The sequence below is a fragment of the Lemur catta genome, chromosome 23 (genome assembly GCF_020740605.2).
Source record: "Lemur catta isolate mLemCat1 chromosome 23, mLemCat1.pri, whole genome shotgun sequence".
NCBI lineage: Eukaryota > Metazoa > Chordata > Mammalia > Primates > Lemuridae > Lemur > Lemur catta.
In genome coordinates this window covers 18943437-18966016 of record NC_059150.1, presented here as the reverse complement: position 1 = coordinate 18966016, position 22580 = coordinate 18943437, and the positions used below count along the sequence as shown (strand labels likewise).

Here is a 22580-nt window from a genome sequence, read left to right as displayed (position 1 = left end):
ACGAAGAAGCCTGGCCCAGCCTCCTGAGGATGGAAGACCAGAGGCAGAGAGCTGACCTGCCAGGTGAGGGAACCCAGGCGCTAATACAGAATCGTGAGAAGTAAGAATCACGGTTTAGACCATTAAGTACTGGGGTGGTGTATTATGTACAACTACTCAAAGACACTGTTTCCATTTTAAGTCTTTCCTAGTGACTGCACGTCAGAATCGCCTTCAGAGACGAAAGCAACTGCAGAGGCACAGACATCTGTGTTTCCAGAAGGTTCCACCTGAGACCGGGAGGCACAACCTTGATTAAGAACCACTGCCTTAAACCACGCCAAACACCTGGCAGACAGAACAACATGGAGAGCTCATAAAAGCTCATCTTCACGCAGCCTCCAAGTATAATTAGAAAGGAGAAGAGACGATGATTTCACTGCATCCAAACTTGGAACTCCAATAACAACTCCCACTCAAGGCCACAACGGTAGGAATCTTTTGGTCGTCTGTAAATAGCTAATCATATCTCTGTTTTTAATGCTTATTATATCTTCTATAAGCTTCATCTTTATCACAGCTATCCTTGAATAAAAGCTTCTTAGAGGCTGAAGCTAAGCCATTTTTTTTCATAATGCGCATCTTAAGAAGGACAGAACATGGAGCTAGATTTTTTTGAATCCCAGTTCTGCCACTTAAAACTGTGTGATTTGGGGCAAATGATATCCTTTCTGGGCCTCTGATTCCTCATCTATAAAATATAGATAATAAAAGTATCTACCTTAAAGAGTTACCGTGAGGATTAAATGAGTTACTATATCTAAAGGGCATAAAACAGTGCTTGTCACATTATAGCATGCTATAGTAAGGACAATAATAAATGCTAATTATTACTATTATAGATCAATACATTACTCATATATAGTGAAACGAGGAACGGTCTCCCCCCCCATCTGGGAGATTGAAGCTTCTGGAAGGAGGCCGAGGGAGTGATGGGAAGAGAGGATGCCAGCCTCCCTCCTGCCTCTCCTCATTGTCAGATCAGCTAAAAGTCAAATCAGCTCAACCTCCTTGGCAACTGGGTACAGAGCCAGAGCTCTTATATCCAGAGACACATAATTAATGTTACTGCATAATGAAACCAACTGCCCAAATCTATGCAGGAATCTCATTAGTGTCTATAGCATAAGGGGCAGCAAACATCAGAATTCTTACAGATGGGGAAACTGCTCAAGCCAGACTGACCAGGTACACAGTTAGCGAAGGTGCCAGAAAACTACAGTTACAAAGTTGTTATCACTGCTCTTTCCTACTGACTATACTATTGCCTCTCCAGGACAGGAAAATATAATACAATAATTTGCTACAGGAAGAAACAAGACTGGCAAATGTTTGCTGGCTTACCAGTTTAAAGAGTATTTGTATTAACAGATCACCTCTCCCTGGGGCATTCAGTCTTCTGCTTTTTCACCTATCAAAATCAGCTATTCTTTATGCCATTTATTTTGAACATGCCTTTATCTCCATTACAAGAAACACATTTCTGAAAGGCCTTGGCAAACATACTCATTGCTCACCATAACCTCAGAGTTTACCGAGTGCTTTCACATTCATGACCTCCTGGCAACCTACAGAAATACAATGGAAGGCGGGAAATGGACCCACAGATAAATACATTCTCATCATTTGCCACTGTCCGAAACCATACAACCAAATTAGAAAAACAGCCCTTGAACATAATAATAAATTCCAGAGAGAAAGAACAAGAAGACAGAAAAGAAGAAAGCCCAGAAAAATGGGGGACTTCCTATCTAGAAATCACAACAGCTTTTCATAAAATGAACATAACATTCAAAAACCGCATCCAGTCTTCTTCGTCTCAATCAGCACAGGCTATTCCCCACTTAGATGTTGACTTCAGCCACATGACAGCAGCGTCTCCAATTCTGCGTTAATGTGCTGAGTGGGGCATGAGGCTCACTAGTTTTTCCACAGGAAAAGTTCACAGAAATCTGAGCAATACATAAAAATTCTACATGACGGCATATAAGGAATATGCATATAGAATTCATGAGAAAAAAGAAAGCTTTCATTCTTTCTATTGTTAAGCAGGGAATGGTTTCTATCATGATACTTCGGCACAATACCATGGGTTCCTAAATTAATATGCTGTCACTAACACACACCCTTTCAGGCAATGAGTCTTCATAATGGTTGGCAACAGTGCCAGACAAACCAGCCAAAATTCCCTTGTGTAATAATGAGGGAAGGTGGCATTCTTAAATATCTTGCTTCAATTGTTCCCACTTACTTATTTTAAAAAATACTTTTATTTTGTCAATTCAGGGAAGAGGTGTAAGAAAACGGGGTAGATTAGGCCAAAACATCCTCTTCAAAAAGTCAGAATCAAAATGTTTCAACCTCAAGTACACAGACTAAAGTTAAAATCATTCAACTTTTTAAAAAAATGTGTCAAGTTTACATCCCAGGATATATTGCAAGCCTGTAAGAAAATAAGAACAAACATCAACCAGGCAGTAGGAACAAAATTACTTTCTTTCACCTTGTAATAGCACACAGGAGAGCAGAACAAAATCCAGCTGTCGTGGTGCTGAAGTAGGTTCTACTCCGATCCCTCCGCTCGCAAGTGGGACTCCAGCCCTCTGCAGTGATCCTCCCGCACCTAGCATGCGGCAGAACTAACTGGCCCCAAGCCAACCAGGGGGAGCCTACCTGCAGCACGGGGCTGTTGTCAAAGTTGTAGGCGCTGGGCCTTCCTTCTAGGGTGGAAAAGGCCACGTTGCCCCCCGTCAGGGGAGAAATGTCACTGAATTCGTCAGTGCACAAGGCCTGCTGCTCGTCCCCTCCCGTCCTGATGAAGCCGCGGTTGGCCTTCGAGTAGGTGTTCTCGCAGGAGCCGCTGTAGTACTGGTAAGGAGTCCAGGGCCCGTCCTCCCTCGTGCGCTTGTAAATGGCAAAGCTTTCCGGGCGGCTGGTATGGAACTTGAGGCGTACATAGGTGATGTCAAAAGCTTTTCCTATGGGAAAAACACATCGAAATTCTTAAGTCATACGTATAAAGCAAAGAAACCTCCTCTTTTCCAAGTTTGGTTTGGAACTTAACGAAGAGGGTACAAATCACTTTGTACACATTAGACTAAGACGACTCCAGAACACACAACATATTGATTATGTCCAAAGGCTACTCTAAAACTGGAAACAGTGCGTATTTTCCCATAAAATGACAAATTACAGCTGGGTTCGTAAGTTGGCTCATAGAGGTCTGCTCATGACATGCACTGTTGAAATTTTGTTTGCAATGAAAACTGGTAGCATATATTAATACTGTACCTATACTATTAAATAAAACAAAAAATTTAATAAAAAGCACTTTTATTCTTAATGCTGGTACTTCAGCAAAAGCTTAACTAAAAGATACAAAAGCAAATATGTGCTGACCTTCCTAAGGGGTCTTCTGGGCACTTTCAAGCCTAAAAACTCATCCTTTATTAACTGTATTGTTACTACTGATGCAGGAAGAATATTATCAGTACTATTCTTTCACTTATCTACCAGGTTAAGAAACAGAAATTTGAGAAAGGGAAAAGGATGTGTCTGAGAGATGGAGTTAGAGAGTACAATAGGAAAGAAGAAAAAAATCTCCTTTAGTAGCTAGATGAGATAGGAAAAAAAAACAAGAAAAGGAGAAAGATTTAATAGAGGTTATGTTCGAATATGTTCAAAATAGAATATATAAGAAATGAGCTCTTATCAGGGAAGAAAAGGGAGGACTCAATGGCCCATCATCTCTCTGCAGGAAGAGTCACTGGGTCAGACACTTCCCTGCAATCACCAGAGCATGGTCTGGTCAGGATGGCTTGGCCGCTAGCCAACACGTCTTCAGGAGGGTAAAAGCAATCATGTGCATCTGTCTGTAAGCACCATTCATGCACACAGTGGGTCTTTCTATCTCTGACAAAATCTAGACTTGCTACTTCTCTGTTACAATGAAGATCACAGTTTGGTCGACAGGTATTTGGCTGGGCACACTGCATGCTCAGCCCTGTGCTATATATGTTGGGGGATAGGCTGCGTTGGACATAAGGGGTCCTTGCACTCAGAGGCTTACAGTTTTTCCCCCAAGTGAATTAACTCCTCAGGAAGAACCTACCTAACCCTCTTCCTCCAAAACCCACAGAACAGGAATTTCTGCACTCTCAGAAGTGTCGAGGAGAGACTTCTGCAGCTCTCCCAGTTCCCTGCACCCGTCCATGCCTTTGAGACAAGGAGTGATTACTCAGGTGTGGCCTTAGCCACCTCTCTGACTGGCTGCCTGCTCGAGTCCCCCCTCCTCTCCTGCACTCCTCAGTGTGAGACAGTAGCTCTGCCCCTGTGTGGGCCGGGCCTGCTGCGGATCTGGGGCCGAGTAGGTGAGGCCAACTCAGGGGGGAAAGGGCAGAAAGCCCACGTAAGCTGTGTCCAGACTACATTCCTCAACCCATTCTCCAACTGGATATGAGGAACCACATTAGACTATTTCTCAAATGGTCTAGATCTTAGAAAAGGTTTCATTAATTCTCCTCTATATACATGAAACACACTCATACATATACGATCTTGAAAAGCCATGTGGCATGATGGAAAGACACAGGACTGGGCATTTTGAGACCTGGGTTCAGGCTCTGGCACCTTCATTTACTAGCTACATGATTTCTGCTCCACAAGTTTCTCCTCTTTGACAATGGGAATAATTACGGCCCCACCTACCTCAAGAGCTGTTGGAAGGTCAAACCAAGATCTGCACATTCTCGGTTAATTATAAAACTCTACCTACAAATATAAGGCATTATTATAATAAAGTTTGTGAAAAAAATTCCTGAACTAGGATCCTGGATATCTTCACACTAAGGGTCTGACTGTACCAGGGACTACCTGGCACAGTTGCCAAAGGATACTATACTAATACAGATCTTCTACCTCAGGTGCAGTATACGTTTTGCCTGGACACAGGTCACACAAATGTGGTTTACACACCTCCTGTTAAAAGAATGACAATCTCTTGATTGTCTCAAAAATGTCAAGACCACCTCTGAATGAGGGTGGGGTTATGGTGCAGTATCTGTGGCATTCCAGAGACTCGCTATCTAAGACATTCCAGAATGCTAAACAATTTGATTTTACTCAGGAGTAGGTGGCTTGGGATGTTCAAAGGCTTACTCACTAATCTGTGGATTGCAGATTACTCTTGCTTTTCTACATTCTCTCTCGACCTCTCTGACATCTCATTGTTCTTTAGTAAACCAACCTGCAGCAGACTGGACCAAAGGAGTGAAGGTAAAATGGACCAGACCATCCTGTGTTCCAGACCAACATCTGCACTAGCCATGCTCTGACAGAAACGGCCGTATGTGGCCACTCTCCTTGAAGCCACATATGCAGAGCCATGGGTGACAAAAATGTCCAGAAGGCAATTTTGCAATAATATAATTAAACCCTGAAGCACCCTACTTTCCGGTGCTGGTCTGGCCTTATTGGCGCTGAGCCTCATTTTCAGAGCCGCACTTCTCATTCTAACCTAAAGCCACAGTTGGAAGAGGCAAAGGGGCTCTGTGGCAGTCTGCACAGAGGTTCACACCTCCTCACGGCAAGACAGCCCCGTGCACTGCCTCGGAGCTGCAGCCAGCCCCACAGTGGATACAGGCAACTGCAATTCCACGCAATGATTCTATGCCAGGGGAAAGGCATCACGCTTGGGGAACATGGAGGAAGGTCACCTAACCCAGATTTGCGAGGCCAAGAAATGCTTCCTAGAAGAAGTGGCATCTAAATCCAAGACGTGAGGAATGCTTAGAATTAGCTAAGCAAGCAGGGACCAGTCGTCCAGGCAGATGAAAGAGCACATATGCAAGCCCAGAGAACACAGAGGAGTGGTCACTGCAGGAGTCAGAGTCCCACAGGACAGCTGGAACTGGAGATGGTGGCTGGAGAGGAGGTAAATAGAGTAAAGCACGCCAGGCCCGAGGTCATGGGAAAGAGCAACTTCAACTCAGGGGCAATGGCCAGCCCCTGAAGGGTCTGCACCAGGAAACACACGATCAGACCCGATTTTTAGAAAGACCACTCTGGCCATGGTGTGGAGGTTAGGCTGGAAGGGGCAGGACTAAAGGCGGGGAGGTCAGGAAGATGCAGCAGGAATCCAGGAGATGACAGAGGCTGAACTAAGAACAGGGAATGGAGGGATGGAGGGAAATGACTGGATTTGAGTGAGGTGTGGGACGCTGGCATCAATGGTAACTGGGAAGCGGTAGAGTATGTGGGGGACTGGAGCCACTTCTGAAGGACCCCTATGCTTGTACCCTGTTATCACACTAATTCATGGTCAAAGATTCTTTTTCTCATTCCATGAGGTGTATGATTAAGTGTAACTCAGCTTTCTAGTTTAAAAACAGCCCAGTGCGGAGTAGTACCATCCACTGAAATGAGAGCAGAGGCAGTCAGGCAGGGTTGGAGGCAGAGGCAGGATGAGGAGATGAGTCCAACTGCAGATACACTAGTTGTGAGGTGTCTGCAGGGAGCTGGGTGTGAGCAGCCTGAAGGGCTGAGAGAGAACTCCGCTTCAGACAGAGACATCTGGGATTCACTAGCATGCAGATGGATGTGGAAGATTTGGGTATGGTTGAGACCAATGAGACGAGAGTGCTGCGTGAGAAGAGACTGACCTTTGAGATCACCCTGAGAAGCAGCAACCTCTGAGGCACACACAGAGCAAGACGAGATTGCAAAGGAGGCTGGGAAGGGGCAGCCGGGGAGGAGGGCAAGTAAGAGTACAAATACCACAGAAGCCAAGAAAAGAAGCTTTTGAGGAGGGAAGAATCAATGGTGTTAAAATCTGCTGGCAAAGTCAAGTTAGGTAATGATAAAGAAGTGTCCATGAGCTTCGAGCCACAAAGAGGTCACTGCTGCACTGAAAGCAGCCCCAGGGGCCAGACCCAGTGGCTGGCATCGAGGATGGACGGCAGGTAGACACAGTAGGCCACCTGCTATGACATCTGGCTAAAGTGGGGGAGGAGAAGAGGATACTTGGAGGAGATACAGGGCCAAGGAAATATTTCTCTATTTTTCCTTTTCATTTTTCAGATAGGAGAGATGACCGTGTATTAAATGCTGCTGTGCTCAAGTCAGAAGAGAGGGAAAGGCTGAAAATACAGGCTGGGAAACAAGACTGGGATTCAGGATTGGGTGGGAGACTGGCTCTACACAGGAGGAAACCTGCCTCCCTGCTTTCTGTCTGGGTGCAAATGCAAGTGACTTTGTGAGTTTTAAGGGATAGAAGCTGAAAGAGTTCTAATGACTTTTTTTTTTCTGTGTAGTGAAAATCAAGGGTACTTGAAAGGGTTAGGGGCAAAGCCAGTGAGGAAATGTGGCTGAGGACTATTCGAAGAGTGGGAAACTTTCTAACAGCCACTGCAGAGCCCAGCAAAGAGAGCTGACTGGGGAGAAGCAGGCTCACTGGGCAGACAGGCTGCTGAGGAGAGGGCAGGAGGCCAGGACTTTGCTCGGACATCTTTGTGGAGGTGTGGTTTTCTACAGCAGCGTTCAGCACCCCCTTTTACCAGGGTCATAAAAGGACAACAAGACAAGGGGACCGCAGGTTTTCAAGGAATTTTGAATCTAGTCCGGATAAATAAGGAAGCAAATACAGAAAATGGAATGGAGGGTCAAGGCATGAGGTATCTCTGTTACCCGGAATCAACTGTAACCATGGATAATCAAGAACTGGAAAACTAAGGAGCTTTTCATCCCATTAAACAGCTACAACTGAGAGCTACCATGTCTTCTCTCTTACCATACTTCCCCACTCTTCATCTGTCCATCCTTCTCCTCTCACAGTTAACAGAGTAAGAAGACACAGTTAATTGGTAGATGAAGATAAACAGGACCAGGGCTTCTGATTTCCAGTGCAGTCACACTACTGTATTGTTATCACGCAAGCAACAGTAGACAGTACGACTTTAAGGTAAAGCAGCCAAGCCAAACGATTAAGGAGATCGGTGAGTACAATCCTGGATACATTCCAGCCACTAGACTACTAGAACATCTTCCACTGCTCACCTCATGTTCATGCACATGAAGACTAACCATGGATATATACACCATCAAGAAAATATTTAGCTTCTGAATGTTCTACTGCCTCTCTCCCTCCCCCTGCCACATTCATCCATAAACAACAAGAGAAAATCCTCAAGTGCAGATGTTTAGAATGAAGCACACAAAATTAACTAATACTTCCTGCTCTGAATCCTGCAGTTCATGCTGGCTGAGGGACCGAGCGGGGGGGGGGGGGGGGGGGGGGGCGCAGCTCGACGATGAGAATCCAGCCTTTGTTCACGCAGGGCCAAGCCCAGGAATTCTGTGTAAGCCTCCTACGTGGTGAAGTATTTCTAATCTCCCTGAGTAGGGGGAGAAACTCTTCCTGTCTTAGAATTGGATTCAAGTACTGACTGCTGGGGAACATAAATGCTCCTCTGTTATGTGCAGCTCAGAATTCCATGAGGATCTTGTGAAACAACCCCCCTTACAGATCAGTAATGAATGACAATGGCCACACAGAATTTCATAAAATTTCAAAATGCCCTTCCATAGCTTGAATTATAATTGAAGAAGAAAACTAGTTCATTCTAACGTATCAAATCAGGAGTCACTGGTTCACTATTGTTCTGATGTGCTAACGCTTGGAAATCAGAAAACGTAAATGTTCTTCTTGAAGCCAGACTTGACCTTAGGAATATAAAACCTTAATAAAGTCGTAGCACAAAATCAATTAGAGATGGGGTGTGTTTGAGTAACTAAATGGGATTCTCCAAACAGTTAACACAAACAGTAGTCGCAGAAAGCAACTATTTGAAAACGTTTTCCGTTTTGTTAGCATAACTGCTGGCTGAAACAAGAGTTCCCAGGACAACATGTCCAGCTGCATACCAGCTGTTATTGTTCCACCTCAGCGGACAGATTGCACAAATAGAGCCTTACCAATTAAGACGACCCAGAGCCAAGTTAATACCGAATGTGGGATCCTCAAGCAGATTCAGACGGGCGATCAGAAAGCGCAAAGAGGAACCACCGAGCACATGCCGTGTGTATGTTGAAGTGATCTGAGTACAGTGGAGTCATTCCAGCTGCTGAAAAACTCAGTCCTGATTGCCTGCTGATGGGCTAATTTCTATTGACTGAAACTCACCCTCACAGTAGTTTGTTTTTAAAAACTTATTACCCTGTTCCTTTCCCCTAAATCTCAGTACTCCTTTTTCATGGCCTCTCCCTTGTCAATGAGCCAGATGCCAAAAGTACAATGGGACAATCCCATAGAGAGTACATTTAAATCAGCACAACTTACAAATGGGGACAAGTAACGTTTATAGCTTTGTACAAAATAGTAATTCTTCACTAAATTTATTATTAAAAATGCAAAAAAACTTACAATTTGAGAAAGCAACCCTTTTAAAAGAATGAATAAAAGCCTTCAATAGTCATGTTTCCCAAGTACATGCAATAAGCACTTCCTATTACACTTGTGCCGTTGTTAACGACAGGAAGAAATGGCCAAGATGGGCAGAGCTGGAATATGGAGTCTCAAGTCTTTGCTGCCACAGTAGAATGTAACACAGCACATGGATAAAAGAGAAGTAGAGATAATCGTTTTAGAATTTTGTTTAAGGCTAATACAATTCTATACCGAAGGCTATTTATAAAATAATAGCATGGCTATGACTATGGAGCTAAGAGGAAAACAAAAGTTTTGAAATAGATGGTATGATTTTGGGGAGATACCCCCATAATCTGGTATGGAAACTGGATTTTTCCACAAAGTATCAAATTTAAAGTTTAAACCAAAGAAGACAATTCTACTCTTTGCCTATCATCCCCAAAATACCACTTGGTGCTATCACTTAATAAGACCATGGCACTAACCTAGTATAGCAGTCCTCAAAAAATAAAATCTTTCTGTTTGCATTGCCCAACTCCAATATCCAAAAATGCCATATGCTCTTCAGCAAACTGAAGGGCCAAAACTGATTTGATTTAATGTGGTAATTAAATATGAGATCATAAGAGCCATTATGTGAATAGAGACAGAATTTTTAACTAAACACTAGAATGTCAACCATGCTTGGTGGGTGATTTTATATAGGTTCAAATCACTGTTAAAGGATACAGACATTTTCCATTATTAAAACATAAATTTATCCTAATCTGTGTATCTGCCATTTTATTTGATATCTTCACCAAAAGAGAAAAGATTCCAAGCCAAGAACTGGGGAATATGCTGCCTTCTTAACCCAAACCTCATGCTTACAAGACTCAATACCAGCCGTAATTCAGGCTAGTAGGTCACAGGTATGCCTGAAATCCTCGAGCTGGGCTAAAGAAAGGAATGAGACCAGCATCTACTCCCACTCAACCAAGCTGAGACAAAAAATCCACTCACTCTGCTGAGCAAAGTTCCAACTACAGTGAACTAACTGACATGTGGGATTTAATGGAGTCACATAAAGAAAGTAAACACGTTAATTATAACACTAAAGAAATAAGTAAAAAGGCAATGAAATATAAGCTATATAAATAAAACTCATTTTAAAAATGTACAATTGTTAAGATATGAAAAAGAAAAAGATACCAGAATCTTATGGGAAGCTGTATCTTGTTCTGGGATATTCATACACTACTGAGAACTGGCTATAGTTTGGCTTTCATCTGTAATAGAAGGGTGAAGAATAGTAAAAGAACAGTGAGAAGGCAATAATCTGATTGGAAGAAATAATGGCTAACATCTAGTCATAGTGGTTTAATAAGAGACGAAGATCAACACTAATAATCCCCCACACACAGTCGCAAAAAGTTAACCAATAGTATACTCTTATTTTCTTAACAACTCTATTTGTGAAGCAAATTTATATGAAAGTCCACTGTGACAAGCTATTGCAAATATTCTAATCCTTCATTTTGGCAGAATGCCTCTTACTTTGTGATTTAATTCCTAATAAACTTGGCCCCTAATTCTCCCAGATAATGTACTATTTGCATCTGTCCTCAAAAGAAGAAATTAACTACAGACCCCATCAGATATCTTAAATACTAAAATGGATTTCTCAGTTTTCACATTTGCTTAATTTCTTACACAGGCACTCAGTAGGTCAAGGTTAATAGCCACAACTGGTCTTGATAATTGCTCAAGTCCAAATTCTTCCATTCATTCAACAAACATTTACCGAACACCTACTCTGTGCCAGTCCCTGTTGTAGGCACTGGGACTACAGCACAGAATAAGACAAACAAGCTCCCAACCTTGTGGAACTTACAGTCCCATAGGGAGCACAGCTGGGTAAGAAATAGATTTAAAAAAATAATAAAAATAAAAATTCTGCATGTCAGAAGATAGTAAAGAACAAAGTGAGGACACAATGTTTGGGGGAAGCTTATATAATTCAGTGGTATATCAGAGATGACTTCGCTGACACCGATAAGGAGACATCTGAGCAGAGCCCCGAAGAAGTATAACATCTCTGGCCAAAAGCATTCCAGGAATGGCGAATGCAAATACCCTGAGGCAGGGGCATGCTGGCAAGTTCCAGGGAGTAGTGAGGAGGTCAGTGTGGCTGAAGTAGGATGAGTAATATGGAAAGTATCAGGAGATGAGGTCAGAAAGAAGAAAGGACTGCCCTCAAGAAGGGCCTCGTAGGCCACTGTAAGACTTGGTTTCTACTCTGAATGAGATGAAAAGCCATTAAAGAATTTTGTACAAGGGAATAACATGCTCTGACTAGTATTTTAAAAGGATTACTCCGGCTGATGTATTGACAAAAGACTATAGAGGGGACGACTGAGAAACAAGAAGACTAGATAGGGGGGTTTTGTAATAATCCAGGTAACAGATAATGGTAGCTTGGTCCAGGCTAGAAGTGGTGAGCAATGATCAGAGTCTGGTCATATTTTGAGGATGGAATGAATGAGTTTTACTGATAAATTGGATGACGTGGGGTGTAAGCTTTGGCTTAATGCAACTGGAAAGATGAAGGTGCCATTTACTGAAACAGGTGCTGGGATGGAAAGCAAGGAAACTGGAAGCTCAGTTTCAGATATAAGTTTGAGATGCTTACGAAACATCTGAGTGGAAATGCCAAGTTAGCAATTAAGATACGCAAGTCTGGAGTTCAGGGAGTAGTCCCAGCAGGAGAGAGAAATCTGGAAGTCATCAGCATATGGCTAGTATTCAAAGCCACGGGGTTAGATGAAAACAACCAGAGAGTGGATACAGATAGATGAGAGGTACTCAGACTGGGTCTTGGGACATACCAACTTTTAGAGATGGTGGAGATAGGGAGGACCCAGCAAAGGGGACTCAGGAGAAATAGCCACTGAGGTAGAAAGTTTCCAACAGAACAGAATTCCAGAAGCCAAATTCTAAAAACCCTTATCAAGAAGAAGAGAATGATCAACTAAGTCAAATACTCCTAAAAGGTTAAAAAAGATGGAAGACTGAGCATTGGCTACTGGATTTGGCAACCTGGAAGTCACTGTTGACCTTGACAAGTGGTTTGGTACAATTACAGGGATAAAAGCCAGAGAGAATGCTGGGCACAGGGGTTGGGGGAAGTGGAGGGGATTGAAGACAGCTAAAAAGGGCAATTTTCCAAGTAATTTTGCTATAAAGAAATGAGGTGGTGGCTGGAGGGGGAAAGAGGGGGTTCAAGAAGAAATTGCTTTTTAAGTTGGGAACATAGCATGTGTTACGTTGATGGGAATGATTCAATGTGGCAGCTGGATCTCCACTGAACTTTCTCTGGTGGTATTGATGGGTCTAAGAGAGCCACTTTGGTCCACAGCGAAACTCTGCAAAAATCTTGCCAAAGATTTCCAAAAGAGAGAAGGCATAATGGACATTCCAGGATCACTGTAAGTATCCAGGCTAAAAAGGGTTTTCTGCTACCCAAACACAGTTCAAAACCCACAGGGGCCCTGGAAGGCACCTTCCCATTACAGCCAGCCCAGGTCCATGCCTTCCTGCGACAGTAATTCCTACAATCTGGTTGTTTTGGTGCCAGACTGGCTGTTCGAATCAACCAGAGAGCTCTTGAAAAATGTAAGCTGTTGAGCCTTATCTCCACAAGTTCCATTTTGGTAGGTTTTGGGTGAGGCTCCAATATCTGCATTTTTTTAAAGCACCTTAGGCAATTTTTACGTACAATTACATTTGAGAAATACTTCCTTACTGTAAACTGTAAACTATTCTCCATCCTGGTTCGCACCCTTTAAAGGTTTAGGCAGAAAACGGCTTCTGACCTGGGTGCTCCGCTGTAGAATGAACTTCGTTAGGCTCTCCTGAGCGATTACTTTGACTTTCCTATGTCATGCATTTCAAGGTGAAATTTATTGCAAGTGTCAACTGTAGGCATGAGCAATGAACCAGAATAATAGCAGTCTATCTTCTATAAGACACATACAAGTGTTAAAGTCAACAGGGGCTACTTACTCCACATCCAAGGAAATTTTGGGGTGACTGGACCAGCTGAACCCAAACTCCCCAACATTTTTCTCCATGTCAATTTCCTCTGTCATCCAACTTGTATCCTCAAGGCCCAAATTCCCAGTCAAGTAGAAATATACATTTGATTTTTAGAAAACCTTCCTACTGCTGGGGATTTCACAGTGGTATCCTTTACAAGCAGATAATGGTCAAGATTCCCTATAAACCAAATTCCCCATCTCCTCTGGTGAATGTCTTTCCTTGCTGCCCCCAAGCCCTCAAATAACTACTAAAGATTAATAAAATGATACAGGACCACCAGCAATTCTCAATGATAAGGAAAAAGTCTGGAAGCAAAGAGTTAATTTCTGTTTCAGTACACTCAAAAAGATAAGAAAACACTTTTTCTTCTTTGTCTAGAAGCCTAGACTTGTTTAATCCCAGTCTGCGTCGCGTAGTGTTTGTATTTTCAAGGACGGTGTTACATTCTCTGAAAAGCATAGGAATATTTGCTTTTCAGAGAAGAAAATTTTAGGTATTCTTAAAATATATATAAAAAGAGAGCTTAAGAGCAAAGTGTCAGATGTTCATATAGATATTAGACGGGGGGAGGGTAGGAGAAAGAGAAGGGAAAGGAATAAGGAGAAGAGGGGAGAGAATGAGGCTGTGAAGAATACAGATTTGATATTCTAAATTTTAAATTATCTCACAATATGCACACCTAATCTATAGGGTGTGCTTTCTTTTTCATTTTAGAAACACTTCAAGGCACTGATCCCATTTCCTTCCAGACTCAAGCCTTAGGATACACATTCCGTAGTTCAGAATCTAAGACAGAGACGTTGGCAAACTATAACCACAGACAGAATCTAGCCCACCACCAATTTTTACAAACAAAGCTTTACTGAAACAAGGCCATGCACGTGTGTTTGCACATTGTCCGTGGCTGCTTTCTAGCTACAAGGACAGAGCTGAGCAATCGTGGAGGCACTGCACAGCTAGCAAAGCCTGAAATATTTACTATGTGGCCCTTTACAGAAAAAGTTTGGTGACCCCTCATCTAAGAAATCAAAGCTTAATATAAAAACCAAAGATTTCTATTAAAACCTCTTCTACTACCTCTCTTTTGCAAGGCATACTGATTTGAAATTTGGCCAGAGTAAATGAATTTTTATTCAATTGTCACAAGAAAAGCAGAAGGAAGTCTATTCAGAAATTTTATAAGGTTCAATTCAAATGCATTTGATACCTAGAATTACTTATTATTTCATAGAAAAAAAATGCACCTTTTTTTCTGGCAAATGAACAAGAAAAAGATTAGCAGGTAAAAAAGGTGAGGGGATGAAGACTTGATGCATTTCAAAAATCAAATCTGTAATAATATCCTTTAGCTCTTACACAGCTCACAAAAATGAACCAGTCAAGCAGAAAGACAAGGAAAACAACACTGATGGAAAAAGGGGCACCATTTCTCCAGTTTGCCCCTTCCCAAACCCACTTTAGTAGAGGTTTAATAAGCAACAGTTGCAGTGAAAGAAGGGAAACTGATTAATAAGTCAAATAGCAATTGTAGCTGGGACAGCAGGAAAAATGGCATGTTGAAAACTGCAAATAAAGTGGAAAATGCAAGCAGATCTCATTTAGATGTCTACAAGAACCTCCCTCCCTTGTCCTCTGGGTAGGAATTTAGTCCTTCATACAAGGCCTCCTTGTGCTTTTGCTCTTCTGAGCGGATGGACAATTTACATCATGAAAACATGCTGCCAGCTGGCACTTTCCACAAGCGACTGATTGTGAGCAGATGCCTTCATAAGATAAGTATAAACGAATACGCCCCCTTCTTCATTTTTCATTCATCCATGCTCTTTGCGGAGGAATGGAAATGCACTCTCTCTACACACTCTCCTTTAGAAACCAAAGTTTGTGTTCTTCACATCCTTTCATCTCTCACAGGCTGTGCTTGAACTTGCTATGGTGTTCCTGATTAAACTGTGCCCCCAACAAATACCTAAGATGTATGCAATCACCCTAGACTATACACAAATAATCTTGCACTCCTAGATGCATCTGCTTATTTTTTCTAATGACTGTTAAGAGACAAAATTACAATAAATTTAGTTTACAGATCTTAATTGACTTTTGTGATTCTAGAATTGGGCAGCATCTTATTCTGTAAAATAGAAGGAGCATTCTGATGAGCTGAGCCGATCAGAGGAAGTTGGTTATACAGACAAAAAAGGTTTCAGAAAAGCAGTGACAGAGAACAAAAAGCAGATTGGTTGTTTCAAAGTTACCTTCCTTACAGGATTAAAACAGAGAGAGACTTCCTTATCATGTCCAGGTAAACTGGACCCCTTTGGATTGTTTGTTGTGAATCTCCTGGTTTTTAAGAAAACTGGCCTGTTTCAGAGTTCAGTTTGATTACGTGGCACCTAGCACGAGTGACTCTATCGTGGTCCAGTCCAGTCTGCTGCGGCCGAGTGCAGGAGGCTGGCCCAAAACAATGGCCTCCCATAAATGTTAATTAATATGGCTTAGATTAAATACTGAATACTTCCCAGAATACCCTCAATTTAAAACATTTGATAATCTGCCTCAGTAAAGAATCAAAACTTTCAACTAGAAGTCAATCAAAATTATTGGGGTACTTAGTATTATAGATTTAACAGTTGTCTTTTAAATAAGCTTTCTTTTCTAGTTAAATCATCTTCCCTTTAATGCACATTATCATTTCAGAGACTTGTTTTAAATTTCTCTTCAATTGGAAGAGTTTGGCAGATAAATCTTAAATGTCCCTTTCCAGCAAGGAGAAAGTTTTTGGGATCACTCCCTGAATTGTTTTATAAATCATGTATATACCAGATTCAGTGAGGGTATGTTGAGGGGAAAGAGAAGGTCACCTGACAAATTATTTACACAGCATATTTTAGGTAGGTCAGATTCCCAGTACTTAAAAAACGTGGGCCCTTTTTATCTGCTTTTCGTTCTACACTGAGAGCAAACATTTAACAGTGATATCAGAAGAAATGTTCTTCAAATCCATTCTTTGCCATATTTCAAAGAGACAGCACTGCAGTTCTCCTCCACGGGAGTATTTCACATGCACCCACAATGGGACTTGTTCTACCTTTGTATTTACATTCTGGAGAACAGCCAAAGTCCTCTCTAGCTCTCTTTGATCTGATGCCAGAGACTTGGTATCCAACACCCACCTAGAAGAAATTCCCTTAGGAGCTCCATGACTAAAGAGTTAGGAAGGAAATGGAAAATATTCTATAAACCCACCCTATATTATAGCACTCTCCACCTTAAGAATCTGTGCAGGTTACCTGATCCAATGCAAACCCCTCAGGCATAATAGTTATTGCAAGGCGTCCATAAGTCCAAAAAATTGTGCTTCATTTTCTATCTCCAAACCATATCCTGAAACTCTCCAATGTAAACTGAAACCTCTACTCTAGCCTTGCCATCTTTATTACCAATAGACCATTTCTCACCTCTAAGTCACTCTCTTGCCTTCACTCCTTCCAAACTCTATCCATCTTTTCCAGGTTTAGTTCAAGTTTAGTTCCATGACACTTTCAACTTGTGTTATCATCTCTTCTGAACACACAGCACTTACTATCCAAAACCACATAATTTACTACTTGAGTATTTACTCTTGTGTTTCTTTGCCCCAGCAAGAGTTTAACTTATTCAAATGCAAGGAATCTATATTTTTGGTATCCTCTATGATAGTATTTTTCAAGCTTTTCTGACCATGAGACATAGTAAAAAGGATACTACATTGCAACCCTGAACACACACACACAACTCAGGTTTGATAAAACAATACTATCTATGATGCAATCTGATATGCTATTTTATGTTTCATTCCATTTGTTAGAAAATATTGATCACAGATCACCAAATTGATTTTGACATTAGGGAGTTGTAACCCACAATGTGAAATACACTATTCTACACTCCCCAGGGTACTGTTGTTGGCACAAAACAGGTGTTCAATAAATATCTGTTTATGGTAGGCTGACTCATCTACCACACAAAACAGGTTAGATTTCTATAATAAAATGATATGTTCTGGATACAGGCATAAAGCTTATGATGATGCCTTTCAAGACTTTCTTCCAGTTATTTTAATAACATGACAACATAAAAAAGAACCTTTGCTTATAGAAGCCTTTAACAAAATCAAATAAAAAACCTTTTTCCTAAAGCTAAATTGAAAAAATTCCATTAACCAACATGGCATCCCTAAGAGGGCTAGAAGCCTCCAGCCCTGTATACGTGGGACTAATCCCATATGTTCTCTTTAGCAGTTCTAGGTTTCCAGAAGAACTCTTTCAGCCATGAGTGTGTGATAAGCCTTCATGTAGTGGCAAGGATTTCCTCTCTGCGGGGTAGATGGACTGAGGCCCAGTGCTTGAGGTTAGATTTCTACTAAAGAGAAGACATCTGGGTATTTGCTGGGAAGCTCAGTTCTCCGGGTCTCATGATCCTGGCACTTTTTTCACGGTATGATATCAGTACCTGGAATTATCCTGTTTATTTTCTACATGTCTTATCTCCCTCTCCCTCCCTCCCTCTCTCTCTCTCTCTCACACACACACACACACCACACACGAAAGTAAGCTTTGAGGCCCAGGGCTCATCTAGTCCCCTGCTCCCCCTTCACTTTGAGGTATGCTTTTGTTGTTGTCTTACAGGGAGAGAAGTGCCTGACTTGCAAAATAAGCAGCAACCCAATAGGAGAAAACAAGTGATCCTAGATGAATCTGGTTTGTGCTTTGGTTCGTTCAGTCAATAATTCATTCATTTTACAAACATATCCCGAAATCTACTGCATGTCAGGCAGTAGGTTGAACACTGAAGATTCACAGATGAAATAAGAGTGTTTCCCTGCCCTAAAGGAATTCCATATGATAGACGAGTGAAGATACAAATAATGAAAATACAAAGCAAGAGAAGTAATACACTAGGGAATAAAGAGCAACCATACATCAATTTTCTCATCTGTAAAATAAAGAGTTTCACAAGATGAACTTTCAGGTATACGTCTAGCTCCGAAGAGTTTTATTCTACAATTTTACCTGTCAGGAACATTTCTGAGAATACCTCCCATCACTAGATCTTTTAAATGCTTTCCTTTCTTACAGTAATGTTCTAGAGGGATACTACAATGCCACAGGAATGGATTTCACAAAGATGAATAACATCAGAGACATGAAATAGCAGCTGGTTTCCAATCAAGCTCAGTTGTATACAGACAATTTTCCGAACCCCTACAAGGCTTTTGCCAATATTCTGTGCTCAGTTGAGTCCTATATGCCCAGCTGTAGGTAAACTCATATTGAATAATTTGCAACAAATAACATAAGTTAAGGTTCTATTTTAAAGATTAAAAATTTTCCAATGACTGGGGAGAAGGTTCTCAAATAGTTGTTTCCATGTTTGGATGAGGAAAAGATAACTCCTGGTTTCCATGTCCACAAAATGTGAAGCAGTTCACTCTGCAGGCTCTAAACAAAAAAATCAAACATCCCTATCCACATCTAGTCATGTGGGGCCAGTGACATGTAATGTGTTAGAATAAATTCTTCAGTAGCAAGAAAGAGTGGATTTTCTGCTCTTGCTTCTATAGAAAGAAAGCAAGCACATCTACTTGAAAAAGTAGATGTCTGAATCCCTTTGAAAATTAGTCCAATCTATAAAACAGTGGAACTAAACTGAACTCCCACCACTACTTGGCTCATGCATTCTTCCACAAGTTTGGAACAAAGACCCCATTGACTTACGCATGTAGGCGGATTAGAATTGCAATGCAGCCATGTAGCACATTACTGCACAGTGATTCCTCCCTGTGAAGCCAGGGCAGCCTTCTCTGGATTTGTCTCCCTGCTTTCCTTCTTTCCACAAAAATATAATTTCAAGTCTACTGTATAATACAGCTGTGTAATTTAGCATCAATCAGGCCTCTCCATATATTTTAAAATAGATACATGTATTCCATTGTCTATTTATTTGCCTGCTTATACTTAGTGCTGCTCCCACCTCTTCTTAGAGCCCCCATATTAGGCCAAACTAAGTGGACACAAATGTATGTTCAGGGTCAAACACTCCAAGTTCTTAAATGTCCAGTGAGAACCTCAAAAGAAAAATATTACTATGAAAAATGAAAGGTATATGAGAAGGAGAAAATGGGCTAAATGTCAGAAAACAAAAGCAAAAGGAAAATATGAAGCTAAAATAATTATCACCAATACTTCGTATCTTTAGAATTATAAAGCATGTTTTAAACTTTTTAACTGGCGTTTACTTTCTAATTTAATTCCCAAGCAGTATTAAGTGCCTACGGTAAAGGAGACTACAAGGACAAGCGTGTTCTCTGCCCTCGCAAAGTCACAATCCAGCGGAACCACCAATCAGAGTGCAACACAGAGCCGCATGTGCTAACTGTCAGGAAAGGCACAAGCAGGGCACACTGAGACCAAATAGATGATTTCATGAACTTTAAAAAAGCAACTGCTATCAAGTTTAGATTTCTTCTTCTGAATAAGTAATAAAACACAAGTGGAAGGGTTTGACTCAATGGACCAATATAACATATATCCTCTACTGCATTTTCTTTCAAGTACTTCTCTTGACGTCTTAATATATGAATTTTAAGAATATTCATACTGACTGAGTTAAATGCCTGGCATTGTCACTCTTAATGCCAGAATAAAAAAAGGAAGCATTGTAAGGAACCCACAGAGAACTTATGTGAATACACGTACAGATAAGGACAGAGAATAGTTCTAAATACCATATATGCCTGCACATAACGAAAGATTTTCTCCTCTAAATTGTCCATTCAGAAAGGGGAGAACTGCCTTATCTCCCAGTTCTTACAAAGCTTCCTATCTACTTCATTTTGACCACAAATTACTGTGGGGAAACCAAATGAGCTTGAAATGACCTCAAATAATACAAGTTTTGGAAGCTTACATAGGACACATAATGGAAAGGGTTTGGTTTTATCTTCTTTTGTTTTCTGAAGAGACAAAGAAATTAACCCAGATTTATGTAATCATTCCGGGGAGGTATGGCTTTAAAAATAAAAGTGCTGAATGTTATAAATAATAAGCTTTTTAAAGAATACTTTATAAGGCAGGAAAGTGGTTATATTAGGAAGATTCCACATATAAGCCAAAGTAATATTCCATAAAATGTAAACATGGGAAAACAATCTTAATCTTTATATGTGATTTAAAACATACAAATTAATAAATTCAATACTTTAAATACATATCTGATTATTTTCACCTATATCCCTAAAATTTTAACACAGCAGCAAAAATCTTTTTAAAAAATCTTCTAAAAGGGAAAATAATAAGTAGCCTATTACATATTCTTATATGTTAAATTTCATGTGATGATTCAAAAGAAACAAGATGGTAGCCCAAATGGGATTCTATGTGAGAATGACCAATATTTAAGTGAGCAATACCCATACCACAGCTTCGGTCCCAGGAAATACCAGCACACATCAGGTAGCATGTGGGTAGCAGGCTGCCACTCATCCAGGTATGACTCTTTCTGTTTCCAGATAATAGTTACAGGTCACCCAGACAGGACACCTTGCTTAAGACGCTTCCATCTCCTGGCCATTTTGCTCTTACTTTAAAAAAGGAAAATCAACTTTAAGGGCAGATTAATCATCATCAACACTGATCCAGTGGAATGAAAGAGCATCTGTACAGAGTAACAGTATGGAATCCACCCTTGACGGAAACAAAATAACATGGGTGGGGGGAACCCAACTTTTTTTCTCTTCTTTATCAGCCTTGGATCAATTCAAAAAATTATTTACCTTTCTTTTGCTTCCTCCAACTTCTCCCACCTGTACAAGTCATTGTAAGGGCCAAAAATGTTCAGAGTCAGTATCACAGCAGATACATGAGCATTTGATTAATTTCAAATGAGCTATGTTATCTAAGGCCACAGAACTCTTGCTCCACTGTATCACTAACAATACAAATGATGATACTGTCACATCAAGGTTGAGGCTGGTGGAACCTCACAGGAAACTACCATGACCTCAAAGAGTTTTGTACAAAGTCACAGTTCTCACTTCGACTTCCAGGACTGGGATATGGTTGCCATAGTCTGACACTAACCCTAGTAAACGCCAAATTAAGGCATCTTTAGAGGCCCAGACACATGCCTAAAAAAAAAAATATTTTCATTATCAATACTGATATAATGAATGAGCATCAATGCTATAATCACATTAACAACAAGACTGCATTTCCAGCAATGATTCTAAAACATAAGACAGTTTCTGGATGAGCTGTGGCAATTTGGAGGAATGAAAATGTGGGGAAATCCTTGACTTTCAACTCCCCTTTGTTAGGTACCCTCACCCACCCTATACACATGCGTATACACACACATATCTGTCATAAACCAGTCACCTCTCTTACCCTGGCCCTTCAAACTGCATGGTCTCTTGCCATAATGATATCCCCACAAGGAAGTGATGACTTAAATGAATTTAAACACCAATCTCTTTAGGATTCAAAAACATTACTACTCTTCTTCACTGCTGATGGGAACGCAAAATGGTACAGCCACTTTGGAAGACAGTTCAGCAGTTTCTTACAATACTAAACATATTCTTCCCATACAATTCAGCAATCACACTCTTTGGATTTGCCCAAATGAGTTGAAAACTTATGTCTGGCTCATGCCTGTAATCTTAGCCCTGTGGGAGGCTGAGGTGGGAGGATCACTTGAGGCCACAAGTTCAAGACTAGCCTAAGCAACATGGCAAGACCCTGACTCTACAAAAAAATAGAAAAAAATGAGCTGGGTGTGGTGGCACCTGTAGTCCCAGCTACTCAAGAGACTGAGGCAGGAGGTTCGCTTGAGCCCAGAAGTTCAAGGTTGCAGTCAGCTATAACGAGGCTACTGCACCCTAACCTGGACAACAGAGCGAGACCCACTGAGACCAATAAAACCAACTTACCTCCACACAAAAACCTGCACATGAATAGCAGTTTTATTCACAATTGCCAAAACTTGGAAGCAACCAATA

The 22580-nt window shown here is 41.1% G+C and overlaps 1 protein-coding gene across 1 annotated transcript in view; it reads right to left on the bottom strand.

Annotated features, from left to right (window-relative positions):
- Positions 1-22580, bottom strand: part of LAMC1 (laminin subunit gamma 1) — a 108589-nt gene that overhangs the window by 39340 nt on the left and 46669 nt on the right. The window contains exon 2 of the mRNA XM_045536370.1: positions 2713-3017. Within this exon, the coding sequence (XP_045392326.1) occupies positions 2713-3017 (305 nt within the window). The remainder of the gene's footprint in view (positions 1-2712; positions 3018-22580) is intronic.